Source organism: Calypte anna, chromosome 2 (genome assembly GCF_003957555.1).
Source record: "Calypte anna isolate BGI_N300 chromosome 2, bCalAnn1_v1.p, whole genome shotgun sequence".
Classification (NCBI taxonomy): Eukaryota; Metazoa; Chordata; class Aves; order Apodiformes; family Trochilidae; genus Calypte; species Calypte anna.
Window position 1 is genome coordinate 147,360,225 of NC_044245.1, and position 19,143 is coordinate 147,379,367.

Below are 19,143 nucleotides of genomic sequence, written 5' to 3' on the forward strand. Positions count from 1 at the left end.
CCTCTCCACCCCTCCGAGTGTGGTAACTTCAGGGATAGGGGACAATAATGACAGGGTCCTACCAGGTGCATCTCCTCTGTGACTTCCTAATCGCATAGTAGGTAGTTGGCTCTGCATAAGGAGCTGAACAATGCCAGGGGTCCAGGCCTGGCTGGATAATGCTCTTGGTCATGTGGTTTAATTTTAGGAAAAGCAGGGAGTTGGACTCTGTGATCCTCATGGATCTGTTCCAACTTGAGATGCTCTGACTCTAACCAAGGGAGGGCAGTGTTTGCTTCTGAAAACAGCCTGGCTGTGAGGATGGGAGCTGCTTGAAGCTACAATCTGTCTTGGGGTGTGATCTCCTCCATGGGACCATGCAGGAAGGTAGGAAACAGCCCCTTCCCCTGCTGTGTCCCTGTTTGTAGGACTGGGACCCTTTCTCCAGCAGTACTGCTTGAGTCCTGCATTTACTGTCAGCCTTTAGGAGAGAATGAAGCAAATCCCATTAACAACTTCCCTCTGATTCTGCCACCATTTCCTCCACCATCTTCCCAGCCCCCCCTCCACGCCTGCCTGGGGCCATGGGACACCCCAGGCTGGGTTTGGTTGCTCTCTGGGGACTGAGGATGAGGTAGGATTGAGCTGCAGGATTCCCCCTGGGTGTCTGGTCCCCCCCCCTCTCTCCATGGTGCCTTGGGAGGCAACCTTCTTGGTGGCCTGGATGCCACCCCAGGAGTCAGGACAGGGAGGATGCTGCACAAATGTCACTTGGTATCAGCACAGACTCCTGGCCCAGAAATGGAGGTGAATGGTGCCTGCTTGGGGCTGGGAGCTGGGATGGAAGCTGCCCCCACACCCCCCCTCAGCCACTGGATTTGAATGGGGACCCATGGAAAGCTGGGGAGAGACTTTTTACAAGGGTATAAAGGGATGGGACAGGGGGGGTGAGGACTTTCAAAATGGAAAAGGGGAGATTTAGGGGAGATACTGGGAAGTTCTTCACTGTGAGGGTGGTGAGACCCTGGCATGGGCTGCCCAGAGAAGCTGTGGCTGCACTATCCCTGGAAGTGTTCAAGGCCAGGCTGGATGGGGCTTGGAGCAACCTGTGGCCCCTTCAGGTGCTTGAAGATGCTCTAAGGTCTGCCCAGAGCCTTCTCCAGGCTGAATAATCCCAACTCCATGGGAGAGCTGCTCCAGCATGGTGAAGAGGGCTGCCCCATCCTCTCCTGCTGCATGGGATGGAGAGGAGAGATGGACAGAGAGGAGCTCAGTGCTGTGCTCTGCAAGCTGAGAAGACTGAGGTTTCTTTCTTTTTGCTGCTTTCACATGCCTTTTACCTCTTCATTTTGGGCTCTGCCAGGTGGTTGGAGTCCCCCAGGGTGGTCATGGCTCTGCTGAGCCACAGGGGGTGAGGAGCAGAGGCTCCTCCTTCCCTTTGTGGTGGTTTAACCCCAGCTGGCAACTGAGCACCACACATTTCATCCCCCATATTTCAAGGTGGGCACTTAATAGCTCCTGTGAAGAAAATGAACTTAGCAACCCAGCCCAGCTCCTCCTCTGGATATTCTGCAGGTTTTTGGAGTGGCTCCTTCCCCAGCAAAGCAGGACCCAGAGTCATCAGGGATGCCTGGTGAAAAAGAAAGCTCAGAGCCCAGGCTGAAGGTAGATTTATTGTGTTTTGTGTTTTCACTTCTCATTTCCCCTCAGGTGCAGTGAGAAGAGAGCAGAGCTGAGCTGCATTCAGCCCAAAGTGCAGCAGACAATGTGCAGGGATGGATGGATGGATGGATGGATGGATGGATGGATGGAAGTTAGAGCTCAAAACCATCAAGTAAACTGCTGGAAATCAAAGCAGGGCAACCAAGTTTTTCTCAAGTTTAGCCCTGGGGGCTGCTGTTGGTTCTCTGACACAGAGGTCACACGTTTTCCCCTCTTGCCACTCAGCATGGCCCAAGTGTTTGAGTGGTTTGGATGTGAATTGGGTTCTTTGGAAGCTGCTGGTTTCAAAATAAAGCCTGAACCTGTTTCCTCCTGAATGCTTCCAGGCAGAGGGATCCCACACCATGGGGTGGGAGCCCAGACCTTCCCTGCCACTCAAGGGAAGACCCTGCAAGCAGCCCCTGGGCTCTGCCATGAGAAATGATGGATTTTGCAGGCTTAGCAGGTGACAGCCACCACCCCCTTCATGTCCCCCTGGGAAGGGCTCAGAGCAAGCAGGGCAGAAGCAGAGGCTGCAGGTGGGAACATTGTCCCCCTCCCCCCCCATCCCATCCCCTGCTCCTCCATCCATTACACCTGAACCCTGCAAGCATCAGGTGAATTTATTGAACATCTGCAAACTGCAACACTTGGGCTTCTTTTTGTCAGCTGATGTGTGGTAGGAGGGTGTTTGGGTTTTTTGGTTTGGTATTTTTTGTTTGGTTGGTTTGGTTTGGGGTTTTTTTGGGCTTTGTTTTGTGTTTTTTTTTTTTTTAAGTATTAATTAATTACTCATAGAGAGCAGGTATGGTTTTGGTCACACAACCCCAAGTAAAGGTTTCACAGAGCTGCTTGGCCACAGCCTGCTCACCCTCTCCAACACAGCCCTGATGGTTTCAGAGAAATTCCTGTCCAATGCTCAGGCAGCTGCATCTCTGTAAGGTTTCCAGGAAGCCCTTAGAGCACCTGAAGGGGCTACAGAAAAGCTGAGAAGGGATTTGTTATGAGGAGTGAGAGGGTGAGGAGGTGTGGCAGAGGGCAGAATTAAGTCAGACATCAGAAGGAAATTCTTTCCTGTGAGGATGATGAGACACTGGCACAGGTTGCTTTGGGAAATTGTGGATACCCCATCCCTGGAAGAGTTGAAGTCAAGGTGGGATGGGGCTTGGAGCATCCTGGGCTGGTGGGAGGTGTCCCTGCCCATGGCAGGGGTGTTGGAATGAGATCATAGAATCATAGAATCATAGAATTGGCTGGGTTGGAAGGGACCTCAGAGATCATCGAGTCCAACCCTTGATCCACTACTGCTGCAGTTCCCAGCCCATGGCACTGAGTGCCACATCCAGGCTCTTTATAAATATCTCCAGGGATGGAGAATCCACTACTTCCCTGGGCAGCCCATTCCAATGTCTGATCACCCTCTCCATAAAGAAATTCTTTCTAATATCTAACCTAAATTTCCCCTGGCACAACTTAAGACCCTGCCCTCTTGTCTTGTTGAGTCGTCTGGTAAAAGAGACCAACTCCCCCCTGGCTCCAACCTCCTTTCAGAGAGTTGTAGAGAGTGATGAGGTCTCCCCTGAGCCTCCTCTTCTCCAGCCTCAACACCCCCAGCTCCCTCAGCCTCTCCTCATAGGATCTGTGCTCGAGTTCCTTCACCAGCCTGGTTGCCCTCCTTTGGACCTGCTCCAGGACCTCAATCTCCTTCCTGAACTGAGGGGCCCAGAACTGGACACAGGACTCAAGCTGTGGCCTCACCAGGGCTGAGTGCAGGGGCAGAATCCCTTCCCTGGACCTGCTGGCCACACTGTTCCTGATCCAGGCCAGGATGCCATTGGCCTTCTTGGCCACCTGGGCACACTGCTGGCTCATGTTCAGCTTCCTGTCAATCCAGACTCCCAGGTCCCTTTCTGCCTGGCTGCTCTCAGCCACTCTGTGCCCAGCCTGGAGCTCCCCATGGGGTTGTTGTGGCCAAAGTGCAGGACCCGGCACTTGGCCTTGTTGAACCTCATCCCATTGGAATCAGCCCAACTCTCCAGTTGATCATTTAGGTCCCTTCCAACCCAAACCATTCATAGAATCACAGAATTGGCTGGGTTGGAAGGCACCTCAGAGATCATCAAGTCCAACCCTTAATTCTGTGAACTTTGGGAATCTCCGAGTGGATTTTTGTTTGTTTTGCACAGCTGAGGGACAAGAAGAAGCAAGGGACAAGCAGGTGTTTGGCCTGGGAGGCTGCAGGGCTGCTGGCCCAAGGAGGGGGAAAAGCAGAGGAAGGAGAAGCAGCTCTGATCCCCTGCCCTACAAATGAGCCAGGACAGTCAGCCACCAACTCTTACTGAAATGTTTATTAAGATTGAACTTCAGAATGACAGATCAGAACACAATGTCTCCTTGGAGTAGAATATTTCTAAATTGATTTTTTTTTCTTTTCTAGGCATAAATGAAAAACAAATCAAGATTATACAAAAAAAAAAAAAAAAGAACGGAAAGTGCGGAACACGGTAAAACAGTTCTCATGCAACAAATCTCTTTTTCTTTAACCTTAACACAGAAAATAAGCTCAACAGTGTAGAAATAAAAAAACCATACATACATTATGCCATCTACGCACTCAGACATTCACCTGTGACATTACTTTTCTTTATCCCTTTTTCCTCATAAAACTTAACATTATGTGTTTAACACATGCTTATAAACATTGCTAAACTCAGCAAGAGCTATTATAGTGCCCCAACTTAATAAGTTGATAAAAAAGTAGTTGTCATATGGCCAGTTCACAAAGGAACTAAATATTCTCTTTTTTTTTTTTTTCTTTTTTTTTCTTTTTTTTTCTGCTATGAGATGCCTATATGCAGCTTTCTAGTAATACGAGGCATTTAAAACAAGCTGGTCATTTGGCTACCAAAAGGGCTTAGTGTTCATGTTACATCAGAAATAAAACTTGAGAACTGCCAATGTGTTGAGTGAAAAATCCTGGGTTTTGGTTTTGTTTGTTTGGGGTTTTTTTTGTCTTTTTTCGTGTGGGTGTCACTACAATTTGGCTGTGGCTGAGGATTGGATAGGTGCAGATCAAATAAGGTGCCTTTTGGTTGACAACTTCTTAGAGCTGCACCCCCAACTTCAAATTTGAAGGAAAAAAAAAACATGTTAGAGCATCCCAAATTGATCCTGAGGTTTTGCTAAAGCTTTTGCAGGTCATAAAGGCATGGAAAGGTTTTAGTTTTAGCAGATGCTCTCTTCCTGGGAGGTGGGGGAGGTCCCTCCATGCTCCCTGGGGAGGGGGAAGGTTTAAAGATGGGTGAGCCACAGGGCTGCTTGGGTTGAGGAACCAAACCAGATCAGTTTTCCAGGAGGTGATCTTAATTTAAATTTACAGGAAAAACTGAAACATCTTAACAAGCAGTGCTTGCTGCCTGGGGAAGATGTTAGTGTGAAATTATGAAAGTAATTAATTGAGCCTTTCTGGTATTATCTAAGACAATTTCCTAATTGTCTGGGCTGCAGAGCCTAGAAAACAAAATCCAGTTGATTTGAAAGCTTCTGCAGCTCCCCTTGGCCAGTGGCTTCTTCTGGATGCAACATGAGGAACAGAAAAACTTTGGGTAGCTCCACTTTTTTTAAAAAAAAAATAAATGACCATTTTCGACACACTTCACCAAGGTTCAGATTTGTCATTTAAGGAAGATTAACAGCTAGAGGACTCTCTGTCACCATAAAGTTTCTGCAGAGAAAAATAAAATTTGGTATTTCTTCTACGCAGCCATTAATAACATTTCTGTGCAACGTTTGGTGTTTGTTACATTTATTTGGCCTGTTAAGAGGGAAAAACAAGGACAAAAACAGCTGCAAATCAACCCAACTTCTCTTTCACAATAGATACTTCAGATGCCGAAGCTGCTACATGTGCTTGGAATATCATGCAGGAGTTTACTTATTTAGATAGGATACATATTTATAGCTGAGCTCCTCTCACATCAGACAAGGATGAGGGAGACCTGGAAGAACTCAGTTTGAAAACATTGCTGAGTGAGGACGAGCACACAACCACCAAAGATATTTTTGGCCCAAGCAGTGTGTATAAAAATGTGTAATACACACACACACTGTACAGACACACACTCACCCAAAACCCCAACTCTCAGTGACTCAACTACTACAATTCCTTGCAGGGAATTCCTTGCCCAACCTGCCTGAGGGTCTACACAAAATTAGTGACAACTTGAGTGACCACCAACCCCACAGTTCTGTGCCCTTGTGCCTCGTCTCCAGAAGGGAAGATCCCCCCCTGAGCTCCCTGATGGGGAAGGGGATTTCCCAGGAGCAAATTGTGACTTTCTCCACTTTCATTTATAAATGTGACCTCCACCCTCCTAGGAGGCTGCAAGACCCCACTGGTAGCCCTGGGAATTAATGGTGGATGTTGGAGGTTGTCTTGACCCCAAAGTAAAGGCAGGTGGATGTGTTTGTAATCATGGAACTGAGGTTTTAATGAGGCACTGGGCAGTAATTAATCCCTGGTGTCACTCTCATCCCAAGTGCTGAGGGGATTCAGACCAGACCAAGAGAGGCTCAGCCCTCACTTCCCTCTGTGGAAAACCTCCCCCCGAACCTGTTTCATCACGGGGTCCACGTGCCAGCATTGGCAAGGAAACTGTGAGGCTAAAATCACAGCTGCCTCCTTTTCCAACCCATTTCACTGGGAATATTTCAGAGTTTAGGAAAAGGCTCCAAGTGAAAGGGGAAAAGAAACACTGTGTGTCTCAAGAAGCACCAACCTCTGTTGGATTTGCTGGCTTCCTCCATTTCTGATGATGCACAACCTGCATCTTTCCCTAACTGCTTACTGCCAGGCCTAGCAAATGACCAGATTTGTGTTATTAGAAGGCTATTTGGGTAATAAATCTCTATGAAAGTCACCTAACCAGCAGGAAGAGAAACATTCCTAAGAAATTATTGCTTCTGGAGTCTGAAATTGCCATCCATGAACAGTGCAGATCCTGCTGGACTCTTGCAGTAATAACCCAGTGGTGCAAAATACACTCTGTGCCTTGCAAAGTGGTTCAAGTTTAAGCTTATCTGCTTCAAAATTCTGGAAGTGTGGCCCTTGAGAATCTGAGCACTAAGGGTGCCTCATGTCTGAGGTGTTAGATGGCAGCAGGACTGCAGCAGAATATGTCACAAGTGTTTACAGTATAGAGCAACAGAGAAAGAAACCACTGAACCTTAAGCCTGCTGCAGTAAAGGTCCAAAGAGATGGAGCAGATGGGATGGATGTGGCTGTACAGTAATGCTGACAAATAAAAAATGATGCTTCTTGTCACCAGGAATTGAAAAAAAAAAACCCAAACCTTCAAATCTCTCTTCCCACAACTTCTGCACTAAACACATACAATGGTACTAACTTTACCTTTTAATGATGACCCAAAAAAAAAAGAATTATTTCTGTAGTAAAAAGTAAGGGACACATAAAGAAATACATCCTTGCCCACCCTACCCTGAGAAGTGCCTGGGTTAGAAAGAAAACTCTCAGAAGTCAAGAGAAAGCATTGCTAGGAAAGAAAAAGATCTTGGGAGGTGTCAGAAGCAGCAGAGTGGAGCCAGAGTGGTGGTTTCAGGGGCTGGCCAAGGTACAGGAGGAGATACTTTGGCAGGGGTTCCCCCAAGTTAATTCTTCTGGCAACACTACAAATACTTCAGTGAGCTGACAATGGGTAATTATTTCCTTCAGCTTTACAGGGGTGTGAAATAGCACTTCCTGCTCCAAGGCAGTGTGTGTACTCCTCTGTTGGGAAGGGTAATTAAACAGCCCCATAAACAACCTCAAAATATGGATTTTGACATCTCATTCTTAGCAATGAGGCTTTGCTGAATGCTGGGGACAAACTGGGACCAGCCCTGCCTTTGATTGAAACCTTCTGAATTCAAAATGTCCTTCTGTGCTCCTGACCCCTTCTCCTCACTGAAAAAGCTGAATAAATGTGTGTGGGCTCAGTGGGCTCACCCTCCAAAAAGCTTTTGCATTCCCTCTGCTGGGTGTGAAGTGAGAGGGAGCTTCAACTTCTCCCTCTCCCCCTGGTCAACTCCTTGGTGCTGTTACAGAAGTCTTGCCCTACAAAGGAGGCAGCAATTTGAACCCACACTGACCCATGAGGCTCATGGGGAAAAGGGTAACTAAAGCAGACTTTTAAACTGTAGAAAAACCCTTCCAAAAACAAGAGATTAAAATTAGGAGTACTTGACAGTGTTTGTTTAACCAAAAGCAGAATCTTCCAGAAGCCTTAAAAAATAAAAAATATTAAAGCCACTTTAAAATCTCTAACTCAGTATGTATTTTATAACAAATGCCAGTTATAGGGTGAAATACAGCTCATCTCTGTTACACATGAACATCACCTGGATATATTAAATGTAATTGAGATGATAAAATTCAGGGCAGAAGTGTAGTTAAAAGTATTTCTCACAACTGATTTCTTTGATGAGGTCTCATGTTCTTCAGTAGTATGACTCCCCTGCCTGAACACAGTTCACAGTATGTGTTCTAAATAAAAAAAGCATTCACCTTAAAAAAGAACAAACCCAAAAACAGCAACAAGAAAAGACTTCCTCAAAGACACCTGGAAAAAACCAAAACCCACCCCTAGAGTCCTGTGTGATTACATTTATTTTAGTGCTTGGTGATCTCACCAGCCTAAAAAATAACATTTGTCCCCCTGACAGGACAGGACAGGACATTGGCACCTGCTGAAAACCTTCAGCTCAGAAACCCACGTGTGCCACCAGGACTTTGCCAAAGATGCTGGCCAAGACTGCACATTAACTTCAAACCTACCAAAACACACATTTCTTAAATACATTGACAATTCAAGTAATTTATTTAAAAAACGGCTTTTCACCTTGAAATAGATATTTCTTGTTTGAATGCCTATACTGCAGCATGGTTGACACATGCATTTTTAAGTAGAATGAGAAGTCTGAGGCAGCAGAACTCTTACTCTGAGCTGTGAGTTGCTTGTTCAGCGCAGGGATTGACTGCAGCCCCGAGGTCCATGAGCAAAATGAGTAAATAGCATCACAAAACCCTTCTTGGGAGAAGACAGAAAAGTTTCAGTTTCTAAAATTGCTTTGAAATGGATCAAAGCTGGATCTCTGAGCTGTGGCTGCCTCTGGAGCGTGGCACACTGCTAGGAAGCTGAACACCATTTTAAATCAGATGAGCACAACTCTTCCAAGCTCTTCATAAAAAAAAAAAATAAAAAACAAATTGTCTTTGCACTGCAGCTATGTCCTGAATCAAGGAAGGGGGCGTGGAGGTTGTGCTGACAACACTGGTACAGCAGCTTGGAAGAGCTCTAGCCTAGAATTTCTCCAGCACAGGGACTGGAACAGCAACACACATGTGAGTGGATTGAATTTTTAAGGCCTAAGAAAACTGTTTTCTGACACAAGATTTGTGTACATCCAGACTATGCCATGAAGTGATGGAGGTAGGCCTTGGGTTTACCTTGTACTGACATCGTGCCTTTACCTTGCCTGCTGCCTTCCCAGCCAGGAGGTTAAAGGATCATGAAAAGTGCAATTAATCAACGACTTCCTCTCCCTACAAAAGAGAATCTGCATGCCCCCTCCCAACGAAGCTGACCCCAGAGAGAGACCCTTTTCTCCACGGCAGCTTCATCCAGAGATGATCAGGTTTTAAATGCCAAGAAACCCCACCCCAAGCTCACCAGCACGCAAAACTCTCAGCTAAGAATTGTCACAGCGTATTCCAACGACATTCATAAAATTCAGCACTTGTGATAAAAATAATAATAATAATAATAAAAAACAATTACAACAAACAAACAAACCTGTCAGTGCTGGTCACCTCTCCCAACTGCTGCTCCTTCTGTTACCCCGTGTCGCTTTCTCCTGACATGCAGCAGAGTTGGGAGTGGTTGTTGAACAGTATGACTGAAAGGATTCAAGGCAGTTTCTCAGAAACTGCAGGAATTGCTTTTGTTTTTCTTGAAAGTATTTTGCAAATAAAACTCTATTCTGTAGTAATTGCACTAACAAAAACGTGAAGCCTACAATTAACTTGAAAGAACTGTAGCTGTCAGCAATATCATCATGCTTATGAAAAGAATTGATCAAGATGTCTAAGTATTTGATACAGCCATTACACTAGTGACATCTGAAATGTTCAGACAAAAAAAAAAATAATAGCAAGAGACTGTAAGTCAGGATAGCTTCCATTTTCAGTTAGTTTAAAAACAGCCAAAAACTCAAATTTTTCTAACTGCTAATTGTATACACTGTGTCTCATGCAGATTAATAAAACTTATTCAAAAGCTAAATGTATTCTTAATAAAAAAAAAAAAGTGTTCAGAAATGACATTTCTAAGTTGCAGAGAAAGCAATTAGCATCATAGCTACCTGTCCAAACCTACTTAGTTAAGGACTAGAGAATTTCATTTACAACTTTTGCACAAAAACTGCTGGTTTGTTGTTTTTTTTCCTGCCATTTTAGTTCCAAGTAGTGAAGATCCTAATTTGTTTTCCTGGAAACAAAACAAAACGAAACAAACAACAAAAAAGTTCTTGATCCTGCACCTGTTCCTCCCTGGAATGTGGGTGAACAACCAGTGATGGTCTCAGACAGCTGATTCATTCTCCAGCTCCGGCGCGGCGGCTCCTTTGCGCGTCAGCTTCAGCACCGTCGGCTTCTCGGCGCCGGCGCCGCTGCCCTCGGCTGCCTCCGGAGGACCGAGTCCTTTCTGCTCTTCCTTTGGCTCTTCGTTGACCTCGGGGTAGATGACCAAGAAGGTAGCTGTCAAAAAACCCAGGAAGGATCCCACCGAAGCCACCATGGGAATGACTCTGACAGTGCCGACCGCGTCCACCACGCCACCCAACGCCGAGGCCACCAGGATCTGGGAGATGTAAACCTGACAGGAGAGGATGGCGCAGTCGATGCCGAACCCGCGCTTGGAGTTCCCGGGGCTGTGGTGAATGTACTGCAAAAAGGCAAGAAATGTGTTAGGGGGTAGAGCAATGCATGAAAACAAAGCTTTCAAGACTGGTATCTTCCTCAAAACCCCATGCCGGCCTTGCGCATCAAGTTGAGAGAACAATCTCAACTGGAGAAGTTGAGAGAAGAATCTCAACTGGAGAAGTTGAGACAACAATCTCAACTGGAGAAGTTGAGAGAACAATCTCAACTGGACAAATTGAGAGAACAATCTCCTTATCTACTCATCAATCACTCATCGCATCCTCATCTCACACAAAGAGGCAGGCTGTTTACTGGGGCATGTCTAGCATGAATTGGCTCCAAGAGGTTTTGTAAAAGCAACTGACATTAAACAGCTGGTGGAAACTATTTTATGATTATAGACAGGAATCCCCTTCCCAACCTCAATGCAGAAACATGGGATGATGGTAAATGAATGATCCTCCTGTAGTTTGCAATCCAAATGGAATGGTGCTAAGGAGTGGAAAGTAAATCTGTCCTGGTTTCCAGCAGAATCACTTTGCCTTTTGCCTCCCTAAACCTACAGCTGCCTTCCCAGAGTCACCTCAATATCTAGGACTGCAAAGAACATGAGTAATCCTAGCATAACATGACAGAAACAGCAGTAACAACTAGATGTGAGAGTGGTGAGACACTGGAATGGGTTGCCCAGAGAAGCTGTGGGTGCTCCATCCCTGGAAGTGTTCAGGTTGGATGGGGGTTGGAGCAACCTGGTCTAGTGAGAGATGTCCCTGCCCATGCAGGGGGGGCATCAACTAAGTGACCTTTGAGCTCCATTTCAACCCAAACCAGTCTATGATTTTAGGTGTATAATAACTACTCCAATAACTACTTCATCTCTCTTCATCTACTCTATACACACAAATTATTTTATACTTCAGCAGAGGGTGAAGCAACCATAGCCCCACTCAGCCAACTTGATGCTAAGACCATCTGATTTAAGGGGCAACTCTTGCTGTTTACTATCCAGGACAAATCTGTACTCTGACACACATCTCAACAAAGCAGGGACCTCAAATAACAGGGTTTAATAAATTAATTTGGCCACTGTGCTCTTCAGAGAAATATAAATGTTCTGCCTTAAGTAGTCAAAATATTCCACATACCTGTTTAATATCATGGTATTGTCCTAAAAGTGCATAGGGGCAGTAGGAGATACTCATAGAGACTATTCCCATGGTGCTGATCATTATCATGGTGACATACACGTTGGGGAACATTGCCATCACTGCAGTGCCAAGGGAAAAACCCAGCGTGCCCAGGATGTAGATCACTTTTATACTAAGGTCATAGTTGTCCAAGTATTTCTGCAACAAGGCTGCAGAGATCAAGAAAACAGAAATATCAGTTTACTTGGTGAGGATTTTGAGGTGGCTGTGACAGCTCGGTACACTGTCTAGGACTCAGGTGCTCACTGTGTGTGTGGCTTGGCTTAGCAGCACAGCTCAGCCTATCCTGGGAAAAGGACATGTTGCTGCTTCAGAAGTTGGGGAACAAATGAGCTGAGAGGTTTGCCTAAACCTAAACCAAGTTCTGAGGCAGAACAAAATCCTTTTGGTGCTCAAAGCGATCGTCACCCACTCAGTCCACTCATTAATTTTAGGGACTGAATAATATTCTCAAGGCAGGTGCACTAAGCACTGAGGAGATTTTGTTTAGAACACAAGGACATTCACTAGACAAAGTGATCAGATGACTGATGCTAACAGCCACAGTTCAGTTTGGGACCAGAAACAAGCTGAACCTCACTTTGACACCTCTCGACTAAGAGGGAGTCCCTGTGCTGTGAAGCTGCCTGAACTTGTGCTGCAAAAGGCAGAATTTATATTTGCCAAAAGCTGTCAGTTTCACAGTCTGCATTTCAAGCCTGAATTGTCAGTATTTGGTTTATCTGTTATTAGAGAGCAACAAAGACTTTCAGAAATGTATTTATAGCCTTGCTATTATCAGTCTTTGCCAAAACCCTCTTATGTATGCTTGAATCTTCCAACAAGCATAATTTTAGTTTCCTGATGAGTAGCTAAATGCCATTCAGTATCCTTGATATAATTTTGTCCTTTATGCCACTGAACCAATCTGTTCATACTTCCTCCTCAACATTTGGAGGAATTTTTTCATATTGATTCTTAAAGCCTCTCTCCTTATGACCACGTGAAACACTCTTCCTTCACCCCGAACAAGGAGGTGGATGCTAACTGAAGCAAAACTATTTTTTCCCATGTAACTACATAAATGAGGTGCAGTTCCCCTGTCTGATTGTGTAGTCTCTTACCTGAACAAACAGCAGCAGTAGCAGCATAAATGACCAGGCCCCAGCATCCCATCTGAACTCCAGCATTATAGGCGTGTAACTCAGTTGAGTTGGAAGGGGCCTGTAAGAAACACAAAGCTACTTGTAATGAGCACAGCTCAAAAAATGTGTCACCAGAAGCAGGTCAGCCAATGGTAACTGTTCCCTTACCTTTGGATCACCCTGAAAGATGACCTGGCCCATGAAATCTGTGTAGAAGACAGCTTCAGCAATGATTGAAAACCAAGTTAAGAGGTGACAGACGCACAGCCTCAGCAGCTCCTTTGGCATCTTGAGCATCGACAGCCACAAGAGTCTGACGGTGGTTTCGGTTTCCCCCTCTTCACTCTCCGTGTCCCCACTGGAATTTGTTGTCCCACTCTGGTTCCTGTGCCTGTACCTCTGTCTCTGCCTCTTCTGCATGTCGTAGATGTCGTTCATGCTGCGCGAGGACTTGATGAGGACGATGGCGTTGGCCCGGCGGAAGCGGTAGCGGTGGGAGCCAATTTTGCCATAGTAGGAGAAGGTGTAGGAGGGCTGGCGGTAGAACATGTGCCTCCTCCTTCTCATGGAGTTTGAAGTGCTGGATTGCTTCATGCCTATCCTAGTGTGCCCGTTGAGGAACTCTTTTGGTAGGGAGCCGTTGACATTCGGGACTTTATCTTCATTTAAACGATTATCGAGCAGCATTTCCTCCTCTTTCTCATTGTCCCTGAGGAAAGCAGACAGGTGGTTGAGTTTGGACTTCATGATCTCTTGGCTTGTGTTGTGAGGAGTGTTTGGGTAAGAAGCATCCTGAAAGATGGAGGGTTCGATGTCATGCAGGAAAAGCAGCTCCGACTCGATTTCCAGCGTCGCGTCGGGCATGTGCAGGACCGAGTCACTCTTACTTCTCACTATGTTCACCTCAAGGAACTCCATATTAAGATCGTGTTCTGACTGAACCTCATCATGGAATATTGAGGTTCCATAGGGCTCTTCCTCGCTAATTACATTCAGTCGATTAAGAGGGGGGAGACTACCACTGTATTTGACACTGGAGAGTGTGTCCTCTTCGTTATCAATCCTGTCCTGCTGAGGGTTATATTGTTCCTCTTCAATGCTAAAAAGGTGGAGAGCAACTGAGACAGAGAAAATGATGGCTGCGAAGAAAAAAAGGACTTGCTCTTGAGATTTAAAAATACCACCCAAGAAGGTCTGTGTCCAGTCCAGCCCTCCCAACATGTAACCGATTGCTCCTCCAAGACCTGTGGAAAAAGAAAGAACAAGAGCACTCAGGAAAAAACAATTCAGTCACAATTTGGGGTCAGGAAGACTTGATAGCTGCCCAAAATGTATCAGCAAATTCCATACCAGCTGAAAATGCATGGATATTAAGGGCCATGTCTTGTTCTTCACTGTCCACCACATCCAACAAGTAGGCTCGAATCGGCCCTTCGGTTGCATCAGCACAGAAATCCAAGACCACAACACCAAGCACTGTGAGAACTATACCAATGGGCTGCTTGTCTGGGACATCACCAATAGCCAGGCCTGAGGAACAAAAAAAAAAAGAGGAATCTGAGCTTGTCATTCATCAAAGGAAAACTACTAAGTGTAAGCTTAATTCCTTAAGAGACAGGTGGTCGATGCACTCCCTAGAAACTTTAGAGTAAAATGGTAAAAAACTCTTTTTCACAGCTTCATGGAAGGTCTGGGGCAGGAGATCATGGTTTTAAATTTTTAGGATATTTATTTTTCAAAATGTTGTTTTAAAAATCTCTCTCATACCTTTGACAGGATTAGATGCTATTTCATGTTTCTCACATTTCTTTTCCTTCAAATGCTGATGGCTGTTTTTACCAAAGACAGACATGGTGAGAGAGGAGAGCATCCTAGCCCAAGGTGTCCTACCTTATCAAGCAGTGACACACAGGTTCCTGAACTGCTGGCAGCATTTCTGACAAGGTGCCTAACCTGTAATGGTTGCAGCACAACCACTACAATAGTGAAATTTAACCTCTCTCTTTGCTTTTCTTAAACACTCGTGTTTTCTAGATCACTTTTGTAAGTAAAATTTTTATGGATGAAGCAACATGAGGGCATTTTGCATTGCAAAAAGCATTTATTCAGCTTCTATTGATAGCATGGGATGAAATGCTTTTTATCTAGAGAGCAGAAAGGCAGCATTAGGATAGAGCTGGAGAATTTGTCATTAAATGAACCACTGACAAAAGCCTGAATTACTTGAATCAGAGAGATTTAAGCGTTACACTTGCAAGACTCTGATAAAGCCATGAGTGTAACTGAGGAAAATGACTGTGGAAAGAGATGAACTGGCTAAGCCACCAAAAATCACCTAAATCTCAAGTGCTGTGATTCCTGCATATTCAGTCCTCATTTATACCAAATCCTCTGAATACTAAAGAAGTTCACACATGTACCACTTACAGCAGAAAACACCAACAGTGTCTGGGCTTTGAATTTGGTGGAAAGCTGCACAGTGCAAAGAGTGGAGAGAATAAGAGTTGAGTAAGATCTATACACAGCTGCTTTCCACTCTGCAAGCCTGGTAAGCAGAGCCTTTTCTCTCTGAAAAGTGACAAGCCAACATTTCAAAAAATTCAGCTAAGGGGAGAGCTAATGTTGCTTTATCATACTGTGCATCTGTTTTAAATAGTAGCTCAAGGGTTGTCTATCTTCTAATATGGCACAGGTCCAGGGAAGACCCTGGAACAGCTCTCACTTCAGTTCACTCCAGACTCCCTTGGAGGAGGCATAGCAGTGTTTAAAGTGGTTTTCAGAAGAAGATTTTAATTCAAATCTACCACAACCATGTCCCAGGAGTGGATGCATAAAGCACGCAGCTCCCTTTCACAGTGCAGTGAAACAAACTCTGTGTTTTAGAGAAGTTTCAGTGCAAAAAATCTCACCCTGGCTATTTGGAACTCACAGGCATTTTAGAAAGCCATGCAACAGTGTTACTGTGCAATAAGGAATCAGAATAAAACAGAAGGCAAGATTTTGTAATGATTTATTAAAAGGTGAAATACTTCAAAATAAACTTCTAAACTGCATATGAGGTTTGCTTGCACATAAACTGCATATGATGTCAATAGATACTGACCAAAACTACTGTGTGGAAATAAGAGCTTCCTCTCAATTAAAACCTTGTTAGAGAACTGCAGTCTAACATCTTGCATACATCTGGAGAAGGAATAAGTCTTGGAGACACAACAACAAAGTACAATTGATACCATATGATAGCAATTCAATCACTATTTATTGGTTGGGTGAATTAAAAAAAAAAAAAGCCCAAGATGAACACCTCTCATGTGAATTGCTTGTCCACTGCACTGTGCAGAAAAAGGAAACCCAGGGTAGGCATCCCAACCTGGCTTCAAAAAGCTAACAGGCAGGTTGTGTTCCAGCCAAGGTAATGTTCCACTCATTTCCCTCAATTAGTAAAACTTGTTAACAATAGAGCTGCATCCAACCCAAAAGAAGAGAGAGCCAAGAAGATATTATTAGGTGCTAAATTCCTTTCATTTCAGTACAACCATGATGTAAACACTTCCCCAAATGTACTTGCTGTCACCTCTCCTACACTAAATTTACAAAGAGATTGTAGATTGGAGATTAAGTTGGGTAGTAAACTATGTTCAAGGGAAACTATTTTTACCAGCTTTGATGGGGGCTCAGGAAAAATTATTTTCCCACATAGTTTTTGATAAACAAATATTAACTGTGTTCTGGACTTTTTCAATACCAGGTCTAAGAAAAGCACAAGAAAAAGTGAAAAGATAATTTTTGAAATAATGCTGGAAACAGGATGTGTTGCCAGATATGCATTAAAGGGAAAAAGGATCACAACAGGAAACATTTCCCTGTGAACAGGTTGCTACAATGTTCCCATGTCAAGGATCGAGCCACTGCAAACATTGTGCTGGCAACCATTGTATGAATAACACTGCACTTGCAGTCGGTCACAGCTCCCATTGCACAATACTAAGCACAGCACCCTAACTTTGGGAGAAGAATGAAGCCATGGAAGGTGGGCAGCCCAAACACACTGTTGCAGATTTGGGATGAATATAACACATTTAACATCAATTAAATCAACTGCATATCATCACCTTTTCATAGAATCATAGAATTGGCTGGGTTGGAAGGGACCTCAGAGATCATCATGTCCAACCCTTGACCTACTACCACTGCAGTTCCCAGCCCATGGCACTGAGTGCCACATCCAGTCTCTTTTGAAATATCTCCAGACACGGAGAATCCACTACTTCCCTGGGCAGCCCATTCCAATGTCTGATCACCCTCTCCCTAAAGAAATTCTTTCTAATATCCAACCTAAACCTCCCCTGGCACAACTTGAGACCATGCCCTCTTGTCTTGCTGAGAGTTGCCTGGGAAAAGAGACCAACCTCCCCCTGGCTCCAACCTCCTTTCAGGGAGTTGGAGAGAGTGATGAGGTCTCCCCTGAGCCTCCTCTTCTCCAGCCTGAACACCCCCAGCTCTCTCAGCCTCTCCTCACAGGACTTGTGCTGGATCCCTTCACAGCCTCCTTGCTCTTCTCTGGACCTGCTCCAGCACCTCAATCTCCTTCCTGAACTGAGGGGCCCAGAACTGGACACAGGAATCAAGCTGTGGCCTCACCAGGGCTGAGTACAGGGGCAGAATCCCTTCCCTGGACCTGCTGGCCACACTCTTCCTGATCCAGGCCAGGATGCCATTGGCCTTCTTGGCCACCTGGGCACACTGCTGGCTCATGTTCAGCTTCCTGTCAATCCAGACTCCCAGGTCCCTTTCTGCCTGGCTGCTCTCAGCCACTCTGTGCCCAGCCTGGAGCTCCCCATGGGGTTGTTGTGGCCAAAGCGCAGGACCCGTCACTTGGCCTTGTTGAACCATTACTTCCTATGTAACAGCCTTAAAGCAGATATGTTATCAGGAGCTAACCACAGGTGATTATTGTTATTATTTACCTATAGCAGAGCCATTAAGGAAAAGTGCAACTCCAAAGAGGACACCAATGCAGAGAGCAAGGATAAAAGGCCGCCGGCGGCCCCAGCTCAGCGTGCAGCGGTCGCTCGCCGAGCCGATCAGTGGAGTGAAGATCAAGCCCAGGATGGGGCTGAGGAACCAAGTGAGGCTGTAGTATTGTTCAGGAAGACCTAAAACAAAGAGAAAAATGATTTCGTGGTTATGTGGTACACAGACATTTCACTTTATACACGATGCTTTGTTATAACTTAGAAAACCGTAAATCGGGCGATAATTCAGCTGCAGCAAAGCCCTTCCCAAATGAACAACTCAGGTAAGACTGGAGATCAATGGTTAAAAAAAAAGAGCTAAGGAAAGCACAGATCATCTTTCAAATACCTGGGCATAAAGGAGGTAATAAGTATTTAAGCTGTTGAAATACAAGTTGACAAAAAAAAAAAAGAAAAAAAAGAAAAGAAAAAGAGGAAAGAAAAAGAAAAAAAGGAAAGAAAATAAAAGAAAAAAGGAAAGAAAGAAAACAAAATAGATCTAACAGTGGAATCACTTGTCTAAATAAGTCACTACTGCCCAAAACCACCAGACTTTTGCTGAAATTTGCTGTGTGCTGCATTATTTTATAGGAGTGGGGACGTCCTCTGCAAAGATGCAGCAGTCAGTGTCTGCTGTGTAGAAGCCCAATGCCTTTGTTACAACTTCTGTCTATTTGGGAAAGAAAAAACAGAGTTCTTCAGGATACTTGGAAAGCTACCTGGTGGTCATAAGCACATATCCCCTTCTCAGGGGTTTGATGTTTGCTCTGAGACAAATATAATACTGGTACTGAGACCACCACCATAGTTACCAAAGATTTAATGGGCTGTGAATGACAGACAGAATGTGACCATTATATCAAAGGTTTCATTTCAAAGCACAAAAATGTTTACTTATAAAACTGAACAACAGGCAATAAAAAGCAGTTATTCACTCACCTCTAGAAAAATCTAAGGAGGTTTTGCTTAACTCTGCTATCCTTTTCTTTGCCAGAACTGAGGTGACTATTCACAGGATTGGATTGAGACAGATTTGATTTACACAGAAAACCCCCAAATTTGTTATAAACCACGACTGCTGGAGATGGAAAGAATCCCCAAAGCCAGGATTTACACCAGCATGTAAAGCAATGGCCTGC

At 44.8% G+C, this 19,143-nt stretch overlaps 1 protein-coding gene across 2 annotated transcripts in view; it reads right to left on the minus strand.

Annotated features, from left to right (window-relative positions):
- Positions 1-4,013: 4,013 nt before the first annotated feature.
- SLC45A4 (solute carrier family 45 member 4) overlaps positions 4,014-19,143 on the minus strand; it is a 68,600-nt gene continuing 53,470 nt past the window's right edge. Inside the window, exons 3-8 of one of the 2 annotated variants that reach the window (XM_030444435.1) lie at positions 17,957-18,145; positions 14,340-14,519; positions 13,158-14,233; positions 12,969-13,068; positions 11,803-12,014; positions 4,014-10,679 (exon numbers count right to left, since the gene is read on the minus strand). In XM_030444435.1, the coding sequence (XP_030300295.1) occupies positions 10,317-10,679; positions 11,803-12,014; positions 12,969-13,068; positions 13,158-14,233; positions 14,340-14,519; positions 17,957-18,145 (2,120 nt within the window). In that variant the 3' untranslated portion in view covers positions 4,014-10,316. The remainder of the gene's footprint in view (positions 10,680-11,802; positions 12,015-12,968; positions 13,069-13,157; positions 14,234-14,339; positions 14,520-17,956; positions 18,146-19,143) is intronic. The other variant, XM_030444436.1, reaches the window with a different exon arrangement.